The sequence below is a fragment of the Balaenoptera borealis genome (genome assembly GCF_965194805.1).
Source record: "Balaenoptera borealis genome assembly, chromosome: 5".
Taxonomy (NCBI): Eukaryota; Metazoa; Chordata; class Mammalia; order Artiodactyla; family Balaenopteridae; genus Balaenoptera; species Balaenoptera borealis.
The window spans coordinates 74,308,149-74,328,563 of NC_138862.1; the positions used below are offsets into that span (position 1 = coordinate 74,308,149).

Genomic DNA, 20,415 nt, shown 5'->3' on the forward strand with positions numbered 1-20,415 from the left:
GTGTTTGAGAAGATCTGTGCTATGTATTCTCTTTCGAAGAAGCATTTGTGCCTACCCTGTGTCTGGTAAACTGAGGCTGCTTAGTGGTAGATGCGGAACGGGAGTCATACCGTCATGTATTTTGATAATGCCTGAGAATGTGTCCTGATTATGTTTTCCTTTTGGGGGAAAAATCCAGATGTCAGCTGTAGTCTTTATGCCACTTAGGATATTATTTGAGTTTATTTAGATAGAATGTTCATTCTGATTGTCTTTGTCTTATATTCAGGATTGGTATGGAAGAAGACTTTTATGAAAACCACAGTACCATTACAACATTTTCCCCATAAGCATGGCTTTATATCTTACATACTGCCTATGAAAACATTTCCTAAAAGACACTGCTAGGAGTTAGCTGGCATTGGGGTTCTGGAATGAACAGCTTGGACTGGTCTAAGAAGCAGGAGAATTTTAGCTGTAGATCTTTTTGAAAGTTCTTTGTGGTTTTTCTGCTGGGCCACTTTGCCTTCTCTGGGGGATACACTTGGTTATTTAACCATTCCTTTCAGGAGCAAATCACAAGATCCAGTTGCTGGGGCTCCTGTGTTCTGCTTCAGAGACTTGCCCTAGATGTTTGGCGAGGCCTTGGTGCTCATTCTAAGCCCCGTGATGCTTCAGCTCTTCCCTCTCCTTGTGCAGTGCTTGCCTTTGTCCTGTTGCCACTGTCTTTTCTCCCTTGATTTAGTTCTATTCTAGCATGCCTGTAGCACCGTTTATTTTCTCTACCAGTGAATTATATTGTTTGAGGATGTCTGTGGTATGCTTGTGTTTGTAAATTAACAAGCCTATGCTTGCTTATAGTGTATTTTTTGTGTATGCTGTTTGGGGGAGGTGAGGGTACAAGAACAAAATATGGGTCTAATTATAGTGGAGGGGGGAATCCCTAGTGTTCCTTGTGACTGAATTTATTTTTAAAATTATAACAAGTGTACGTTGCTTTTAATAGGGACATGAGGATTTTTTTTAAAAAAGCATGCACATTAATGTGAAAAGAATACTATTCAATTGTGATTCTGTTTGCAGTGGATTTCATTTTAATTTTATTGCTTGCCTCATTTTCCACAGGTGGGGAAACGATGGATTTTATTATTTTGTGTGTGTGTGTGTGTATGTCTTACATTTGAATACACTTGGCTGTGACTTTCCTTAACTCAGCCTGTTTTGCATTGCTTTCAGCCTAGCTGGCTCATCTGGACAGACAAGGCCTATATGTTTCTGCCTTTTTTTTAAAAAAAGTCAGCATTCACCATTCACCCTTTTCTGTGATCCTTTAACAATGCTACTTGCTGTAAAATAAAAAGTGACAGCTTTCACATTGATTTAGGAACAGTGAATATTTTTTCCCCTGCAATTAGACTGAAGAATTTAAACACCTCGGGGAAAAGATAGGTCCAAGTAGTGAACTGTCGCCTCAGATTAAATATTAAGGTTTGTCATGTATACGCCTATACTGGAAAGGAATTATTTGTTATTTGGATCACCTGAAGAATCCTATAGCTAGTCTCTTCTATATTCTAATGCTAAATGTTTTCTTGTGGACTTCCTTTGAGGTGATGGTAATAACTCTCTTTTTAGCTATGACAATGAAGAGGCTACTAGATGAATAATCCTCAAATCTGTATCCCCACTAACCCACCACACCCCTAATTTAATATAGCTTACTTGTGACAAACCACAGTTTTTGCCTTAAAATTCTTGGTAATGGTGCAGCTTACACTGTTTTGTCGACAGAGTAAACTAGAAGGCCTTTAAAAGCACGTATTGTGTATCATGCTCTCTGCCACATGCCCACCCCCAGTTTTGAAGAAGGAGAGGAGTAGTAGGTTCCTGGTGGTTGTCTCAGTACGATGAGACCTACTAAGTCAAAGTATGAAGAAGTTTTAAAGAGTTTTCATTTTAAAGTATTTTTGCTATTCTCCATTGGCCAATTTAGAAACCTGTGTTTCAGGATCTGTGTTATAGCAAATTTGCCTTTCTTGATCATGAAGATATTTTGAGAGTTAACATTAGAATGCTTCCGGAATTTTGTGAGATTACAGCTGACCCTTGAATAATGCCAGGGTTAGGGTTGCTGACCCTCCCCACAGCCAAGAATCTGCTATGATTTATATAATTTATAGGCCTTCTGTATACAGGGTTCCTCCATATCTGCAGATTCAACCAATTGTGGATCATGTAGTACTGTAGTATTTGCTAAAAAAATCCACATGTAAGTGAACCTGCACAGTTCAAACCCGGTGTTGCTCAAGGGTCATCTTTACTTCAGTTGAGCTTAGACCTGGTTGTAGCCTAGGTTATATGTTGATGGCAAAACAAAACAACCTGGGATTTAAATTTTGCTTTGTAGAAGAAACAGCCAAAATAGTTAAGAATTGACTGTTCTTCAGAGGTGAATATAACTACAGGTCTCAGTATAGTCATTTAGTTTTATTTCATTTATTTCCGGTTTCAATTTAGACAAATTCTGAGGGCCTATATTGAATTTACATTTTTGTACAATAACCAGGGACTCTGCTTTCTTGTTCTTCAAGAACTATTTATCTAAGATCACATCCAGTAAAAACATTGGGATTGATCCGAAGGAATTCTGTGACAGCATAGCTTTTTATAATGAAATAATACTAAGAATTAATACTTGCTTTATAGTTTTCTGTGTACCTCTTTCCAGTTGTGGAGCACCAAGGGGAAACCATCATTATAAAATAAAATTGTTTTTTATGTTAATGAGAATGTGGTTTTAAAAGAAGTGATTGACATTAAACATGATCTAAGTTCTGATTTTGACCTAACAATATTTACATAATGCTTTGAAAGGTGATATTAACAGTAGCAGTGGTATCTTTACACTGTGTTTTTTCAAAACTGATCAGGTGGTTAAGTTGCTAGCAGCAGTAGTACCAAAAGATAGTTTAGGATAGAATGAGGGTTTTCATATTAAATATTAAAAATTTTTTGTCTGTCTGAATAGTTTGAAGTTATTCTTAATACATCCGATGTTTTGTGTTATGGAATCACAGACTTCAGATATACAAGTTATTTTTTAAATGTATCTGCATACAGGAGGAAGTAGGAACATAGAACTAAATAAAATGAAGTATAAATTACATGGATACTTTAGAAATATAATCTTAAAAAAATAATGTTCCTAAATAATGGAAAGCTGACTTTTTTTTAAGCGTGGATTTGTTTTTTTTTTCCTTCATGTATTTGTTGTGCTCAGAAGTCATTTCCTCTTATTTTTCTGTGCTGATGAACTATGCTTTAACAAACTTGTTAAAAACAACAGCTCTTAATCTACTGGGTGTTCCTCTTTTTCCTTATTTTCTTAGGAGTCAGTGGATTGGTGGGGAAAATGCTGCTTGTCCTGGGCCCTGAACTGTAGGAAGAAGATGCCAAAGGCCAAGTACATGTATCTGGCCCAGGAGCTCTTGGTTGACCCGGAATGGCCACCAAAACCTCAAACAACAACAGAAGCGAAAGCTTTAGTAAAGGAGAATGGATCATGTCAGATCATCACCATAACATAGCAGTGAATCGGTCTCAGTGGTATTCTAGTAGCAGTATTGAGGAGAATGTAAATGTAGGACTTAATCTGATCCTGTGCGTCAGAATGGCACCCTTTCAATTTATGTCCCTTCCAATACAGTAGCTGATTTGAGTTTTTTTTTTTAAACAAAACAAACAAAAAGTGATTGGCCTGTCAGTTAAATTAATAATCAATCTTCAAAGTCCTATACCTTCATTCAGTGACTCTAAATATTATATATATTTCCAGAACTTGCTTGATTGTTATCCTCAGTGATACTCTTTATAGGGTACAGAAGAAAGTTGGTATCTGGAAGGTATTTAGATACTAGCTTCTAAGACTTTAGTTTATGCCTTTAAATTTATTTTCACAGCCCCCTTATTAGATAAAGTCATCATTTATATACAGGCCCTAAATTTGTGGTTGATAAATAAAATGGGTGTTAATTAGCCTCCAATGAAAATAGGTACAAAGCCTGTTTTTATTTGATTTCAATATTTCTCCCGAAGAAAACTTAGTATACATAACACCAGTTCCCTTTGATAGCCTAGAGTTAGGAGTGAGTTTTATGGTGTTGCAACTCAGGTAATTTCCATTTATGGTTTTATATTTTCTGTACAAACTGCCTGGGTTTTATTTTTTCTAATCAGCAAGGTGCTTCACTGCCTTCTTGAGATGTCCCTCAAAGCTATTATATGGATCTTGTGCTATGTCTGGTGTCAGTAGTATAATTTGCTTTAGTTACATGTTGTTGAAGCCTTTTCAGTAGGAAAAAAGCTGATTTCTTTTGGTAGTAGATGTAGATCTACCTTTTTAATATCTCTTCATACCTGTTTTTTTCCTCTCAGGCTTTATATTATTTTAAATGTCTTTTTATTTTCTTCTACGTCTTTAATTACCTAAAGACATAGGATAATAGTTTTTTGTTTTTTAGTTTTTTGAGTTAGAATTTTACCTCCTAAAATTTTAAAGGTTTGATGTATGTCTCTCCTGTCAATAATGAGGCTTAAAAAAATGAGTGGTTTTGAATGACTGCTATTTTTTCAAAGCAGTATGAACCTGGCGAGTTTGTCTTATGCCATTAGGTGGCGCCAGAGGTCAGAGTTTACCTGTTCTGGATTGGGTGTTTACGAATGAGCATATTTGGTTGTGGAAATTTCTGGGAGAAAAAAAAAAAATGAAATAAAGTTAAAAAGAAAAGTCATTCATTGAGCCAAAAGAAATGTAGAAGATATTTTTCACCTTTCTGTTTTGCCTGGTTAATGTTTAAATTCTAAACAAAATTAAGGTAATTTAAAAATGCCTTTATAGGTAAGATCCAGCAGTTTGGCAAAGCCCAAAGTTCTGATAAACAAGAAAACTGATACTGCTGTAAAGTGGACACTAAACTACTAAGACTGTGTGATCTTATCCTGTGCTCTTCCTTGACCGGTAGCATGCTTGTGCTTTTCTACTTCTAGCTGATCATTATTTTCCTGATACATATTTACCAGTTTGATCAGATGTTACCCAGAACCATAAAACCAAATGGTTCTCATTTTTTATGCTGCAGAGACCTGATGATTTTTGGTTAACTGTAGAAAAATGTATGTTACACTCAGGATCACTGTTAACTGCTGTGGCCACTGATGATTCTTACAAAAATATAATCAAAGTTTTCCATCAAAAAAGTATGATACTATATTAATACACATTAGATGATAAGAACAGTTGTTCCATGAATGATTCAATGAAGCTATGCATCTTAGACCTCTTGAGCTGTGAATTAGCACTGTTTTTATAGTTACTTACTCTCTTTATCATTTTATAATTTCCACATTCAGTTCACTTCCAATACATACGAGTGATAGTCTTCAGTGATCTCCCACAATTGTAAATTTTATTCTTTGATTTAAATACTGAAGCATATAATTAAAGTAATTGCTAAGTAGCAGCTTAAAAATCCAACTATCAGATTGTATTTAACATCTTTAAGAGCATGATCATAAAGAGCTATATTTTTACAACCTCCCCCCTTTTTTAACATTTAGATTTTATAAGGGTTTTATATCACATCTGTCCATATTGTTTTCAGAGGAATGAGATTTTTAGGTAGGTGGACAAAACATTTGTAGGAGGCTAGATTTGAACATAGACAAGGTGGGTTGTTCAGGTTGTAATGGATGGCTTCCAGAATGTGATTTGAAGAATGCCTGTGAGTCCAGGTGTGGGTCCTACTTAGTGCCATAGATAGACGAGTCCTCTCTCTGTAGGTCACCATTACATAGTAATTTTGATTCTGAATTTCACATTAAATTATTTGAGTGTATACAGATCTAAATTTTAAAATCTGTACATATATTATTTTGACGTATTAAGATGAATAAATATTGCTGATTTAAATTTTATTTATGCGCATACCTAAAGGACAGAAATGTCCAGGAAAGTAATTGTTAAATAATATGTAACTTTTTAACTTTTTAAATAAATAACAAGATTTTTAATGTGTGTCTCCCTCAGGGTTGTTTAAAGTTTTTTTCCCTCCCTCAAATATAAATAGTGGTAACTAGATGTTTTGTATCTTCTAGCACCAACTGCTGTAAAGCAATGCTGCAAATAATGCTTGAATAAAAGTGGCTAAGCCAACAACAAAATAAAAACTTTTTATATTAGTTTTATAATCCCTACATTCGAAAGCTTTCCAAATTGTACTTGCATTTAAATAAAACTGTTGCAGTTTTTACTGTTTTGTTTCCCATGTTTATGAAACTACTGCACAGTTTCAGAGGCATGGAAAATTATGTCAGTGTTTATGTACTCTGTTCCCCCAAACGGCTATGGATCCAATGTCCAGAGAAGAGCCAAATTCCAACTTTAGAAAACATTCTAAGATTTCATGCATGCAGTTTTGACATATCTGAAAATAGGCTTTTTGTATATTTATGGTGGGAGGTGGTTGGGAACTTTTAACAAAATGTTAATTTTTGTACAGTCTGTGGGCATTTACACATATTTTTAATGTATTAAGATTTGGTAATTATGTGCACATTAAATTAATAAAATAATTACTTCCTGTTATGATTTGTGAATTCCCTAAGACTTTGGATTTTTTTAAGTAACTTTATATCAGAAATGATACTGCATCTTTATATTTTTTAAATTGTATTGCTGCTCAAGAATGGTACCCTGATGTCAAAAAGGCATACATTCAGAATTGTACATTCAGCACTGTAAATAGCCTTACGAAAAATTTTTGATTGAAGCTGTTCAAAATAAAGATTTGAATGATATATATAACATTTCTTTTTTTCTGTGTCTTTATATACGTTTGTTTGCTCTTTAGTTGCATGAATACTGCCCTCTCTGGATTTATTTTCCTGCTTAATACTTCCCCCATTTCTCTCTTTTTTTTTTTTTAACTTTGAATTTTTCAAGAAAATAATGCAACTTTCCACACACCACGTCATGTCTGTGACCGGCCCATAGAAACCCATCAGTCAGATACAGTGTAGAGCCAAATGTTAAGTATCAGGAAGTCTGAGGGAAATGGTGAAATAGAAGACTAGGGACTTAGAATTTATTAATAGTTGGGAAGATCAGACGGAAAGCTAATGCCATGTAAGCCATGGTAAGTTTGAGGGGAAGCGGCATCCATGGATGCAAAAAGAGTGCTCCATGGAGCAGGAGAACTTGGAGCTAACTACTGGCCATAGGAATCCCAGAGAGGGCAGGATGTGCTGGGCCTTGTGCTTGGGTAGGAGGGCTTTCCTTGTATCACAGGTTCTGCAGGAGCCATGTGTCCTCTGCTGTGGGCCATGTGGATGGTTGGCTGGTGTGAGACCTAGTTTGAGCCCAAGTTCCTTCCATTCTCTGTGGGTTGTGTAGCAAATGATCGTGTCCCTTGCACCACAGCCTGCAGGTGGCAGTACAGTTCTGCCTGTCTATCCTTCCTTTTCCCCCTCCATCACTGCCAGTTGCTTTACTCTGGGTATATACTGCAGGGAAGGACAGAGGGAGTTCTAGGAGTTTGAATGAGATTGTCCCTGTACCAAGTTGGGGTTGTGGTTACTCCACAAGTACAGAGAGATCGCTGCTGTGCCCTGGCCTTGGAGTCTCTCCCACGGAGGAAGAAAAGCATATCTCATTCGGTAAATACCTGGTTTTGAATGGCCAAACCCTGTAAGCCAGGGTTCTGTGACTTTGATACAGAAGCTGCCACTTAGGACAGCAGATTCCTGACTTGTTTCATGGATCCAAAATCCAAAGGACTTGAAACACTGGTGCCATCATTACTGCAGTGCTCAAAGTACTTCTCAGTACCTCATCAATTTGCTCATTGGATCAACTCTGTTCCACCACTGTCCGCAACTTCTGTGCCCAGTGTTCCCTTCTTGGCCCATCATAATGTCCTCTCTTCAAAATAAAACTTGCAGGTAATTCTCACTGGAGATCTTCCTGGGGAAATAGGCTAAAGAAGCTTCACCCGAATTTGACTCGAAGTCGTATTCTGATTATCCCACAGTACCTCTTCCCAGGCCTCTGTCATGCTGGCTCCTGGCATTTGATGGGCAAGGGGCCTTTCACTTGGTCTGCCTGTGAGACTGACTCACTGGTCACCAGGGGAGCTGTTCCAGGCTCTGGAGCTGCTTCCCTTGATTTGAGCGGAAAGACAGACTGCTTAGTGGCTTTCCCTGTGTTTTAGGACTGCATGCTTAGAAGATAATTTCAGTCCCTTCAGCATTTAATGGGCTTTGACTGCATTTGGCTACACTAAAGGCTGAATAGATTTCAGTTCCTTTTCTATAACACCTGCCAATGTCGATTTGGGGGACTTTTTTCCCAACGAGGATAAAATAATTTAAGAACCACTTCTGCTGTACCACTGCACTCAAAGATTCCATAGGTTAATGTTTATTCTTTTGCAATTCAAGCATTGACTTTTCCCAGTATTTTTAAATACCTATATTCCTACCTTTTTTCTTAATGCCATTTTCCCTTCCAAATCACTTTATATTTGCATTAAAAAAATTTTAATAGTGACATTAAGCACGTTTGATAAAATTTCAAAGCTCACAGAAAGGTATATAAGGAAGTCACCTTTTTCCTGGTTTCTCCCCCAAAGGGGGAATACTAAAGTTTCTTGGTTGTATTGTTCTAGAAAAAATATATATGCTCATATATGTTTTTAAAAATCCGACACACATAGAACCCCATGTTATATGCTATGCTGCCCTTGTTTTATGTCATTCAGTGTATTTTAGAAAGTTATGTCAGGAGCTTCCCTGGTGGCACAGTGGTTAAGAATCCGCCTGCCAATACAGGGGACCCGGGTTCGAGCCCTGGTCCGGGAAGATCCCACATGCCGCGGAGCAACTAAGCCTGTACGCCACAACTACTGAGCCTGCACTCTAGAGCCCACGAGCCACAACTACTGAAACCCGCGTGCCTAGAGCCCGTGCTCCACAACAAGAGAAGTCACCGCAATGAGAAGCCCGCACACCGCAACGAAGAGTAGCCCCCGCTCACCGCAACTAAAGCCCGCACACACCAACAGAGACCCAACGCAGCTAAAAATAAATTAATTTAAAAAAAAGAAAGTTATGTCAGTACTTGCAGCTCAAATCCATTCTTTTCAAAGTCTGCAAGGCATCCTATTGCACGGATATACTATAATTTAAACGACTAGTTCCCTATTGATGGTCATTTAGATTTTCTCTTTTTTTTTTTCCTATTAAAATCCTGCAAGTAAGTTTTTGTGTACATGTCTTAATGAGCATTTCCATAGGATATATTTTTAGCAGTGGAACTGCTGGACAAAGAATATGTATGTTTAAAATTTGGTTGATACTACTAAATTTTCCTCCCCAAAGTTTGCTACCATTTATATTCCCACCAATGTAGTAAGAGAATATCTACTTCTTCACACTTCATAAAACACTGGATATTTTCAGGCTTTATATTTCAGTGTGGTGTTGGTATAGGGGTTATCAAATAGCCCAGAAACAGACCCACACAACATTCATCAGATGTTGATTTATGACAGTGCTGACATTGTAGCTCTGAGGGAAGAAGCGATATACATATATAGGACAGCAGGTTATCCTAATGGAAAAAAATAAAATTGTATGTACATCATCCACAAAAATCAATTCTAGACGGATTAAAGACCTAAATGCGAAGGACAAAATTCTAAAATGTAATAATAAGGTGTTACAGGAGAATATTTTTTTGGCTTGAGAGGAGAGGAGGAATTATTTTAATAGACATACAAAATCTTAAAGATTAATAACTCTGCCTATATTAAGACTTCTGTCCATCAAAAGACAGAAAGCAGGTGAAAAGGCAAAGCACAAAGTAGATGAAGATATCTGTAACACCTACAACTGACAAAGGATTAGTATCCAGAATACATAAATAATGCCTACAATTCAGTTTTTTAAAGACACACTCATACGTACTTTGCATATAGAAAAATGGTCAAAAGAACCCAAATTTCTCAGAAGATGAGGCACAACTGGCCCTTAAAAATATGAAAAGATGCTCAAGTTCATAATTCAATAGGGAAATGAAAAATTAAAACCATACCGAGACAATTATTTCATACGAATGGCAAAAATTTTAAAATCAATTCCAAGGCATGGGTGGAGATGTACAGGAACGGTCATATACAGTAGGTGGCAGCATCTATTGGCACAACTACTTTGCAAAGCAGTTTGACATTCCTATGTTCAAATGAACATGTGGACACCCTTCCTTCAACCCATCAAGGCCATTATGGAACATATTTGAGAATGTTTTTAGCTTTACTACTCCTAAAACGAAAAAAAAAAATGAGTGGAGCACTTGAGAATGTCCTTAGCCTTATTCCTAAAAGAGGGAGAGGGGAACTGGAGCAGAACTGGAGCGAAATGGCAGAAAAAGGAACACCCGAAGGAAGTGTAGCCCAACCAGGGGTGTGGTTGCTGCAGTGGTCCAGCTGTGTCACTACTGGACACACATCACAGAGTCATATTGTGCCTTTGGGGAGAAACTGCTCTCCCTCCTGCTCTTACCATTCGGCTTTGGCCGTAGGACTTGGGTGATATATGGTCTCTTTTTCAAAGTTTGAAGATATTTGTCATTAAAAACCAGAATATGCCCTCTGAGATAGGGTCCTTTCCATGACTTTTATTCTGGGAAAGCCTTTATCCTCAGGATGCAAGGATACTTCCCTCTTCCTTTGGAAAGTGCCAAATCACACGCAAAGCTCTAAGCCTTTCAGTTGCTTTGGGGTGCAGCACCATTTCAGGTAAGGCCAAATATTTTAAAAATTAGTATGGGCAACTGGAGGGCTCGGTTAGTCTGTATGAGTAAGAAATAAAATTTAGTACAAGAAGCAATTCGTTTAAAATTACATGTAGGAAACATTGTTTTGGCAGATTAGTATTACTGTATTTCACAGATAATTCAGTGCCACGAGTACTAATTTTTATTTAAGCATCTTAGAAGTGATAACTCCTTATTTATGGCTCAATCAGAAATACTACTCTCAAATTCTAGCTCTGTGACCCTGGTTAAGTTACTTAACCTTTCTGTGCCTTAGCTGCATCATCCTTTAATTGGGGATAATATTAGTACCTAACTCATAGGGTTATTGTAAGGATTAAGTGAATTAATTTAAATAAAGTGCTGAGAACAATGCGTGGCATAAAGTGATAGGTACTATTACCTACTAATACCTACTTTTCTCAGTGTAGTTCACTATTACGGGGTGGTCCTGTTTTAGAGTAAGTTGGCACTGCAGATACAGCATGATTGTGATAAGAGGAATCAGGTGATGGTTGCTGCTGCTTTAACAGACTTTGCTGTTCCCTTCAGGGCTGTAGGTCATAGCCACCCTAGGCTAAGTCATGAAGTCAAGAGCAGGGCTATGTTCACAATGCACATTGCTCTGTGATGTCTGTGAGCTTGACTGTGAGAAAGATTATTTTAATTAGTTCTCTCTATGTAAAGATTTAAAGGTATTGACTTTTCCATAGCTTGAAAATGCTTTCATTTCAACGATTTGAACTAAGAGTGGAAAATCAGTAAAACGAACGAGGCCTCGTAGGGTAGAATGAACGTCTTTTCACCACCCAGGAAAATCAGCACTCCTAAGAGGGAGACTTAACTTATATCTGGGTAACATTCAAAGTCAGTGATAATCCTGGCGAAGGGATCATGCAGGGTTACAAGATTGAAATTCGAGCGTTTGTCCTTTGTGTGTTGCCCACAGATCTGCCGCGGTCGCCTTTCCAGACATGCTGAGGAGCGCTCTGCTGTGCGCCGCGCTCGGGCTCCTGCGCGCCCAGCCCTTCCCCTGCCCACCCACCTGCAGGTGCATCTTCCGCGACGCCGCGCAGTGCTCGCAGGGCAGCGTGGCGCGCATCGCGGCGCTCGGCTTGCCCACCAACCTCACGCACATCCTGCTCTTCCAAATGGGCCGCGGCGTCTTGCAGAACAGCAGCTTCAGCGGCATGACCGTCCTGCAGCGCCTAATGCTGTCCGACAGCCAAGTTTCGGCCATTGCTCCCGGCACTTTCAACGACCTGATAAAACTTAAAACCCTGAGGTTATCGCACAACAAGATCACTCACCTTCCAGGCGCGCTGTTGGATAAGCTGGTGCTCTTGGAACAGCTGTTTCTGGACGGCAATGAACTAAAGAGCCTTGACCAAAACATGTTTCAGAAACTGGTTAACCTGCAGGAGCTCTTTTTGAACCAAAACCAACTCGCTTTCCTCCCTGCTAGCCTCTTCACAGACCTGGGGAACCTGAAATTGTTGGATTTATCGGGAAATAATTTGACCCACCTGCCCGAGGGATTGTTTGGGGTCCAGGTTAAGCTTGAGAAGCTTCTGCTCCACTCGAACCAGCTCGTGTCTCTGGATTCGGGTCTGTTGGATAGCCTACGTGCCCTGATGGAGCTGCAGCTCGACAGAAATCACATCCGTTCCGTCGCACCCGGCGCCTTCGACCGTCTGCGAAGCCTGAGCTCTTTGACTCTTTCCAGAAACCGCCTCGAGTTTCTGCCCTCTGCCCTCTTTCTTCATTCGCACAATTTGACCTTCCTGACCCTGTTCGAGAACCCGCTGGAGGAACTCCCCGAGGTGCTCTTCGGGGAGATGGGCGGCCTGCGGGAGCTGTGGCTGAACGCCACCCAGCTGCGCACCCTGCCTGCCGCCGCCTTCCGCAACCTGAGCGGCCTGCGGGTACTGGGGGTGACGCTGAGCCCGCGGCTGAGCGCGCTCCCGGAGGACGCCTTTCGGGGCCTCGGCGAGCTGCGGGTGCTCGCCCTGCGCTCCACCGGCCTGGCTTCCCTCCCCGCCGGCTTGCTCCGCGGCCTCGGCGGGCTGCGCCACGTGTCGCTGCGCCGCAACCGGCTGCGGACCCTGCCCCGCGAGCTCTTCCGCAACCTCAGCAGCCTGGAGGAGATCCAGCTTGACCACAACCAGCTGGAGACCCTGCCCGGCGACGTATTTGAGGCTCTGCCCCGGCTGGCGAACGTCCTGCTGGGGCACAATCCCTGGCGCTGCGACTGTGGCCTGGGGCCGTTCCTGGCGTGGCTGCGGCGGCACGCGGGCCTCGTGGGTCGAGCCGAGCCCCCGCTGTGTCACGGCCCCGGGCCGCACGCCGGTCTGCCGCTCTGGGCCCTGCCCCACGGCGACCCCGGCTGTCCGCGCCCCGGGAGCCCGCCTTCCCGCCGCCTCGCCCTCGGCTCTTCCGAAGGCCCCCAGCAGCCCGCCCTGCCCGCCGCCCCTGCCCGCGCTTCCTTGGGACCCAAGCGCTCCGAGTCCTGGGCGTGGGCCCGGCCGGTGGCCGAGGGCAAAAGTCAGGACCAGAGCCTGTTCTGGGGTCTCTATTTTCTGCTTTTAGCTGCTCAGGCCATAATAACCGGGATCATTGTGTTTGCGATGATTCGACTCGGCAGGCTCTTTCGGAAATTAATCAGAGAGAGAGCTCTGGTTTGAGGCAATGGTAAAACCTTGCAATTAATTAAAACATGACCAGGGTATTGTCAGACGTGGCTCTGGGGAGAGTCCAGACGGGCTGCCGCTGTCTTCCTCTCCCTGCTTCCACTTCCTCTTCTCCCATCTCCCTCCCTCCCTCCCTCCCTCTCTCCCTCTCTCCCTCTCTCCCTCCCTCCCTCTCTCTTCCCCTTTCTATCTCACCTCTCATTCCCGCCCCCGCCCCGTACCATTTACAGTCAGAAATTGTGGCTGCCTGCTGTGCCTTTGTCTCCTCCTCCGTCGTGTGCACCTGGGGGCGCGGGCTGTGAAGGCCCCTCCCTGTGCCCGCCCTGCCGGCTGGAGGGAGGGTTCTCTCCACTGTGTACGGAGGGAAGGTGCAAAGGAGGCAGCCAGCTTCAGTCCAGGGCCCGCCTCCCGCACCTGGCAGGTGTCTGGTAAATGTTTGTGAAATGAATGAATAACATGAATACAGGGGAATCCAGTGATAATGGCTTTTCCTAGCAGAGAAGATGGAGTGCTCGCTTTATCTACTTTCATTTGAAAAGCAGAATTCTTCCAGTTCTTGGACTTTCCTGGTGGCGCGGTGGTTAAGAATCCGCCTGCCAATGCAGGGAACACGGGTTCAAGCCCTGGTCCGGGAAGATCCCACATGCCGCGGAGCAGCTAAGCCTGAGCGCCACAGCTACTGAGCCTGTGCTCTAGAGCCCGTGAGCCGCAACTACTGAAGCCCGCGCGCCTAGAGCCCGTGCTCCGCAACAAGAGAAGCCACAGCAATGAGAACCCCGCGCACCACAACAAAGAGTAGCCCCCGCTCGCCACAACTAGAGAAAACCCGCACGCAGCAACGAAGACCAAACACAGCCAAAAATAAATAAATAAAATAAATAAATTTATTTTTTAAAACAAAAGAACTTTTCAAAAAAAAAAAAAGAATTTTTCCACTTTCTTGTCTGTCCTGTTTCTTCTCACTTTATGTATGTCTGACCTGTGGGGTTTTGGGGAGAGCGCTGAACTCCATCCACACAAAAGCATATTTTCAGAGCAGGTCCGCTGTGTGATAGGCTGAGAGAGAGAAAACCCAGCCTTCCCGCCGGGAGCTCGGTGCCCAGCGCAGAGCCCTTACAGCAGGGTCCGGGCTGAGCGCCGAGGAGCGGGGGAGGGAAGGGCACGAGAGCCGGTGGGACGGGGGTTAGGGGAGGAGCGGGGGCGTTCGGGGGGGTCTAAGTGTGGGGCTGGGAGCGCCCACTGTCCACGGATGCGAGCCCGTGAAGCGCTGCTCTGCTTGTTCATGGGGCCTGTGAGTTGCTACTTGCTTCCTACAGGGGTGAAGACTGTCATTTTGACACTGGGTTGGTTTTCATTTCCTGAAACTAAACGTTACCTCATTTCACAAGCATTTATGGAGCACCTGACAGTGACAGGTGTTCATGAATGTAATGATAAGCTTGGGTTCTAGTTTATTATGCTCGGATTACGTTCTCATTTATTCCAATTGAAGGCAGTAAAACTCTTGTTGCTTTCATTGGGTGTCTGCTTGTGAGAAGCAGTGGTTAAAACATGGGCTGGAGAGTCGGAAGGGTTCAGATCCCAGCTCCACCTACTAACTCCATAGGACTGTGGGCAAGGCACCTGAATTCTCGAAGCCTTGGTTTCCGCATCCCTGGAAAGGTAGAAATAGTACGTGCCTCTTAGAGTTGTCGTGAGAACTAAAGGCAATAAAGCATCTGATGACAGCCCAGTGCCCTGCATACAGTAAATGCTCAATAAATGGTAGCTCTTATTATTAAAGGACGAGCAATTATTACTGCTGTCATCATTTCAAAAGAAGAGCTTTGAGCTGTTTTTTTTTTTTTTTCCCCCTCTGTGTATATAAAGATGAGAGCAAACATCCTCAAACTGGAGATAACATTCAAATTAGTCTTCACTTTTGGGTGGTCTCAGCCCTGTGTGGTCAGGCTCTATGCTCAGGGTCCAGAGAAATAGGTCCTCCAAGAACCACTGGATGTGGAGTAGAAAGAGCTGGCTTCCTGGCACTGTAGGTGCACTTCTCTTTCAAGGCCAAGTTCACGTCTCCTCCTGGTGAAGTCTTCCCTGACTGTCCTAGCAGATTAAAATGTTCCCTTCTGTGTGCCCCCCTCTCAGGCTATCTGGCACTAGGCACCCTCCCACTCCAACTGGTTCTGCTCACCCTTCACTCTAGGGGGTGTGTGTGTGTTTATGTGCCTCCTTGGCTTATTTATTTATATTGCTCCAAATTTTGAAACTACCTACAGCATAAAACTCATACTCTGCATATAGTATTCTTCAACTGTTTTTTTCTGGGCTAACACATTTTTGAGATTTATCCACATGAAGCATTTGGCTCTAGTTCATTCATTTTAGTAGCTACATAATATTCAATTGAATGAATATACCACAATTTATCTGTTCTCTTGTTGATGGACATTTACTCCCAGTGTTTTTTCTCTTCTTTTTATGGCCCATTACTCTACATCCTTACCACCTCTTGATAATGTCAGAATTTTTAATTTTTGTAAATCTGATAGGTAGGAAATGGTATTTCATTGTTGTTTTATCTTATATTTCCCTGATAACTAGTGAAGTTGAACTTATTTTTAAATATCTATTGAACGTTCAGATTTCTTCTTAGAATTATCTGTGCATATCTGTCAACCAATTTATAATGGGGCATTTTGTCTTTTTGGTATTGATTTCTAGGAACTCTTTACATATCCTGGACACTAATCTTCTGTAAATTATATGCTTTGCAGGTATCTTTCTTCTGTTCTTATTTCACTTTATTCATACTGTCTTTTGTGGAGCAGAAGCTTTAATTTTAATTTAGTCAAGTTTAGCGATAAAACTTTATAGTTTGGGCTTTTGAAAAAAAAAAAACCTTGTCTTAAGAAAATCTTCCTGGGGCTTCCCTGGTGGCGCAGTGGTTAAGAATCCTGCTGCCAATGCAGGGGACCTGGGTTCGAGCCCTTGTCCGGGAAGATCCCACGTGCCAAGGAGCAGCTAAGCCCGGGTGCCACAGCTACTGGGCCTGCACTCTAGAGCCTGCGAGCCACAACTACTGAAACCCGCAAGACTAGAGCCCATGCTCCGCAACAAGAGAAGCCACCGCAACGAGAAATGAGAAGCCCGCACACCTCAAGGAAGAGTAGCCCCCGCTCCCTGCAGCTAGAGAAAGCCCGCGCAGCAACGAAGACCCAACGCAGCCAAAAATAAATAAATAAAATAGATCAATTTATATATAAAAAAAGAAAATCTTCCTACTCTCAAGCCATGAAATTACTCTCCTTTATTTCTTCTAAAAGTTGTAAAGTTTTTCACATTTAGATCTTTAGTCCACATAGAATTTATTTTAGTATACGGTGAGATGTAGGGAACTGACTGTATTTTTTGCCAATGTACATCCTATTGTCCCAGACCATTTATCACATAGTCTATTCTCTCCCCGCTGGTTTGCAAAGCTGTTGTTTATCAAGTTTCCTTATATGCATGGGTTGGTTTCTGGGTCGTGTAGCCTAAACCATTGGCCTATTTATCTAGTCTTATACTCACTGTCTTCATTATTGTAGCTTTGATAATTCTCGGTAGAGTCGCCACTCCACCTTGTTTTTCTTCAGAAAAGTTTCATCTATTCTGGGCCCTTGGCAGTTCTATGCATATTTTAAGGTCAGCATGTCAAGCTCCACCGAGAAACCCTGCTGGGATTCTGATAGGCAGCTGGCATCCCCCAGATCGAGTGTTCAAGAGAGAGATATCAAGACAGAAGTCAGTGTCTTTTATAGCTTAGCCTTGCTAGTCACATTTCATCAGTTCCTCAGTATTCTACTCAGTATTCTATGCGCAGGTCAGCCTCTTCAATGTGGGAGGGCGCCAGCTGGAGTGAGAACACCTGGAGGCAGGGATCACAGGGGTCATTTTGGAGCCTGGCTACCATGGATGTGTAAGTTTGTGTGGTTTACTCTTAACTACTGATTTAATTTCAATGGTCATAAATCTGTTCAATTTTCTATTTCCTCACTTTTGTTACATTATATATTTTTAAGGAAATTGTTCATTTTGTCCCCACGTTTTCAAATTTGTTAGCCTAACATTTTCCATAATATTTAATTTCTCTGTTGTATCTGTTGTTGTCGTCCCCCTTTTATTCATCCTTAATATTGTTTATATTCAACTTCTTTTTTTTCTAGATAAACCTCACGAGTGTTTTTTCTATTTTCCTACTTTTACTGAGAACAAACTTGGGGCTTTGCTGCCCCTCTCTATTGTATCATTGTTTTCTATTTCATTCATTGTCAGCTTTATTATTTCCTTCCTCCATTTCCTTTGAGTCTATTTAGTTGTTTTTCTCATCATGACTTCTTAGGTCAGATACTTAGCCCATTAATTTTAACTCTTTCTTTTTCGGGATGTAAATTTCCCTTAAGGACTGTGTCCAGGTTGATGACTTTTATGTTCTCTTACTGTAATTAACATTTTGGTGGTTGTTGAAAATGAGTAAAAAGGAGTTAATGTTATTGTTTCTTTGGAAATATTGTTTACTATAGTGTCAAGTAGTACATTGTAACTACATTTCCTTTCTAGCACTTCCTTCATCTTTCTAGAATTTGTGGAAACCGCTCTGGACCTCTACCCAGCTGCCTCTGGGAACTCCTCTCCACGGCTTTCATTGGTTGCATCCACTATCTCCTAAATTCCATGTCTTCCTCTTCTAGTGTGCTCTCCCATCTTAAAACTTCCTAGGAGAAGGGATACAGAGGGTATCCTTTTTTCCGAGTCCTTGCCTGAAAATTTCTTTATTCTCCCCTCATACTTGGTTGCTAGTTTAGCTGTGAATAGAATTCTAAATTCAAATTGTCTTTTGCACCAAGATTACTGGTAAGAATTCATTGTCATTATTTACAGCTGACTCATTTTCTTCTTTTTGGGAGCCTTTAAGATCTTCTCTATGTCTTTCGTGTTCTGCTTTCAATATGATGTGCTATGTATTCCTCTTTATTTCATTCACACAGCTGGAAACATCCAGGGTCCTCTGGAGACTTGTGTCCTTAAGTTTTGTGAAATTATCATACACTACTTCCTTGATAATTTTTTGCCTCTCTTTTAATCCTTTATTTATTTATTTATTTTTATCTTCTCTTGTGTCTTGTCTTTGAAATCTCTCTCTTCTACTTTCTGGAGACTTCTCAACTCTGTCTTCCAACACTTTAATTAAAATTTTAATTTCTGCAGTTGTATTTTTAATTTCTGTGGTGCCTGTTCTTTAATTGTTCCTTTTTATAGATTCTTACTCTTGTTTAATGGATGCAGTCTCTTTTGGATTTCTCTTAGGATACTAGGGTTTAAATTTTTGTAGTTTTTAAAGTTACCATTTCCTTTCTGAGCTATATCTATTTTCTCTGGGATTTGTTGTTGATTGTTGTTTGTTTCCCTTAAATCCATGGCTGTTGGCTCATATTTTAAAAGGGAGGCAATAAAAGTCACCATCAGAGAGCTCTGTACACATGGCAAGTTTCATGTTTGGGTTCTGTGGTAGCAGACTGAGTATTATACTGGGAACCTCTACAAGCCAGAATGTTCGTGGAGGGTTGTTTTCTCTAGAGCATTGTAATTTTAAAAAAATAACTTGTTTGTTTTCCTAGGTGTGGGAGCAAAGGCAAATGTTCCATATGGTAGCTTTCAAATAACGCCCTGGTTTTTACTCCCCTGTCTCACACACACCTGTCCTGCATTGTACCTGGTGTAATCAATTTTCAAACCTCTCTGGGGCTCTGTTAAGAAAATGGGATCTCTCTGCTCAGCTACCTTCAACTGTTCTGTTCCATAAATGTGTTGAAATCTCTAGTCCATTGATAATCCTCTTCCATTCCCTGTGATGTAGTGGGTTTATCATTTCAATTCCTTTGTTACCATCTAAGTGGGGTCCTTGGAGGGAGAGGAGATAATTGGGGACAAGCAATTTGCATGTTTAACTGCAAGTCTTCCATTTCTATTCTCCAAGTTTCCAGTCTCTCTGCCCCCACCCCGCCCCAGCATGTTGTAATTGGCTTCTCTTTCTGGAACAACTGCAGGTTGGGCTCTGAATCTCTGCTGACATTGGGACTGACCAAGTCTGTTCTGGGAGAAGTCACTCTGGGCTTCCCAGCTTTTAAAAATCACAATTACTACCAGGGCGTGCCGAAGGCAGGGAGATTCCAGGACTCACTGTGTAGTAGCTGTGCCCACCCTCATTAGGCATCTGGAATGTTACAAGATGATTTCATCGCATCATGAATAGACAAGCATTAATTGAATTCAGTGGCTGGATCCACGGTACCGGGGAGCCTGAGATGCCCAGGGGGAAAAACAATGAACAGCTTCTTCCCAGTGACACTCTTCCTCCATGCCCTTCCACCTCTCTGTTGATGCTTCCAGGTGCTTCCTGGCTTTTATTACCCCAACACAGATATTGATATTTTCAAGTCCACTGCTTGGGATGGTTCTGTGTTCCAGCTGATGCCGCATTCAACCAAGCTTTATTAAATATATAATACATGCCTGGTACCATGAAATCAATTTTCCTAACCTTTACAACTGCCCTGGGAGGTAGGTATTATTATCCCATTTTATTGATGAGAAAACTGAGGTCCAGAGTGGAACAGTAATGTACCTAAGGTTATGATCGGCAGAGCTGTCTGTGAGCTCAAGCCAGAGCTGTCTCCTGGCTTCTGGCCTAGACTATTCCAAGCCCCCTCCCCCACTGCTTCTCCTGGTGTGGACGGATCGCCTGCTCAACCCAGGACCTACTGCCTGGGGGAGGCGAGCACCAGGAGGACACTCATTCGTGGTTGTAGACATCCTGACCTCGGCATTCTAGTCCCTTAAGCCTAT

General features: G+C 41.7%; 2 protein-coding genes across 9 annotated transcripts in view; both read left to right on the top strand.

Annotated features, from left to right (window-relative positions):
* The window catches only part of ATP13A3 (ATPase 13A3), a 79,484-nt gene extending 72,641 nt beyond the window's left edge, over window positions 1–6,843 (top strand). For 7 of the 8 annotated variants that reach the window (XM_082393110.1, XM_082393117.1, XM_082393113.1 and 4 more), the window contains one exon: window positions 3,369–6,843. In XM_082393110.1, coding sequence (XP_082249236.1) covers window positions 3,369–3,566 — 198 coding nt within the window. In that variant the 3' untranslated portion in view covers window positions 3,567–6,843. The remainder of the gene's footprint in view (window positions 1–3,368) is intronic. The other variant, XR_014244975.1, reaches the window with a different exon arrangement.
* Window positions 6,844–6,982: 139 nt separating this feature from the next.
* GP5 (glycoprotein V platelet) lies at window positions 6,983–14,681 on the top strand. The gene has a single exon (XM_082393285.1). The coding sequence runs from the start codon at window positions 11,824–11,826 to the stop codon at window positions 13,531–13,533; it is 1,710 nt and encodes a 569-aa protein (XP_082249411.1). The 5' UTR covers window positions 6,983–11,823; the 3' UTR covers window positions 13,534–14,681.
* Window positions 14,682–20,415: the final 5,734 nt, after the last annotated feature.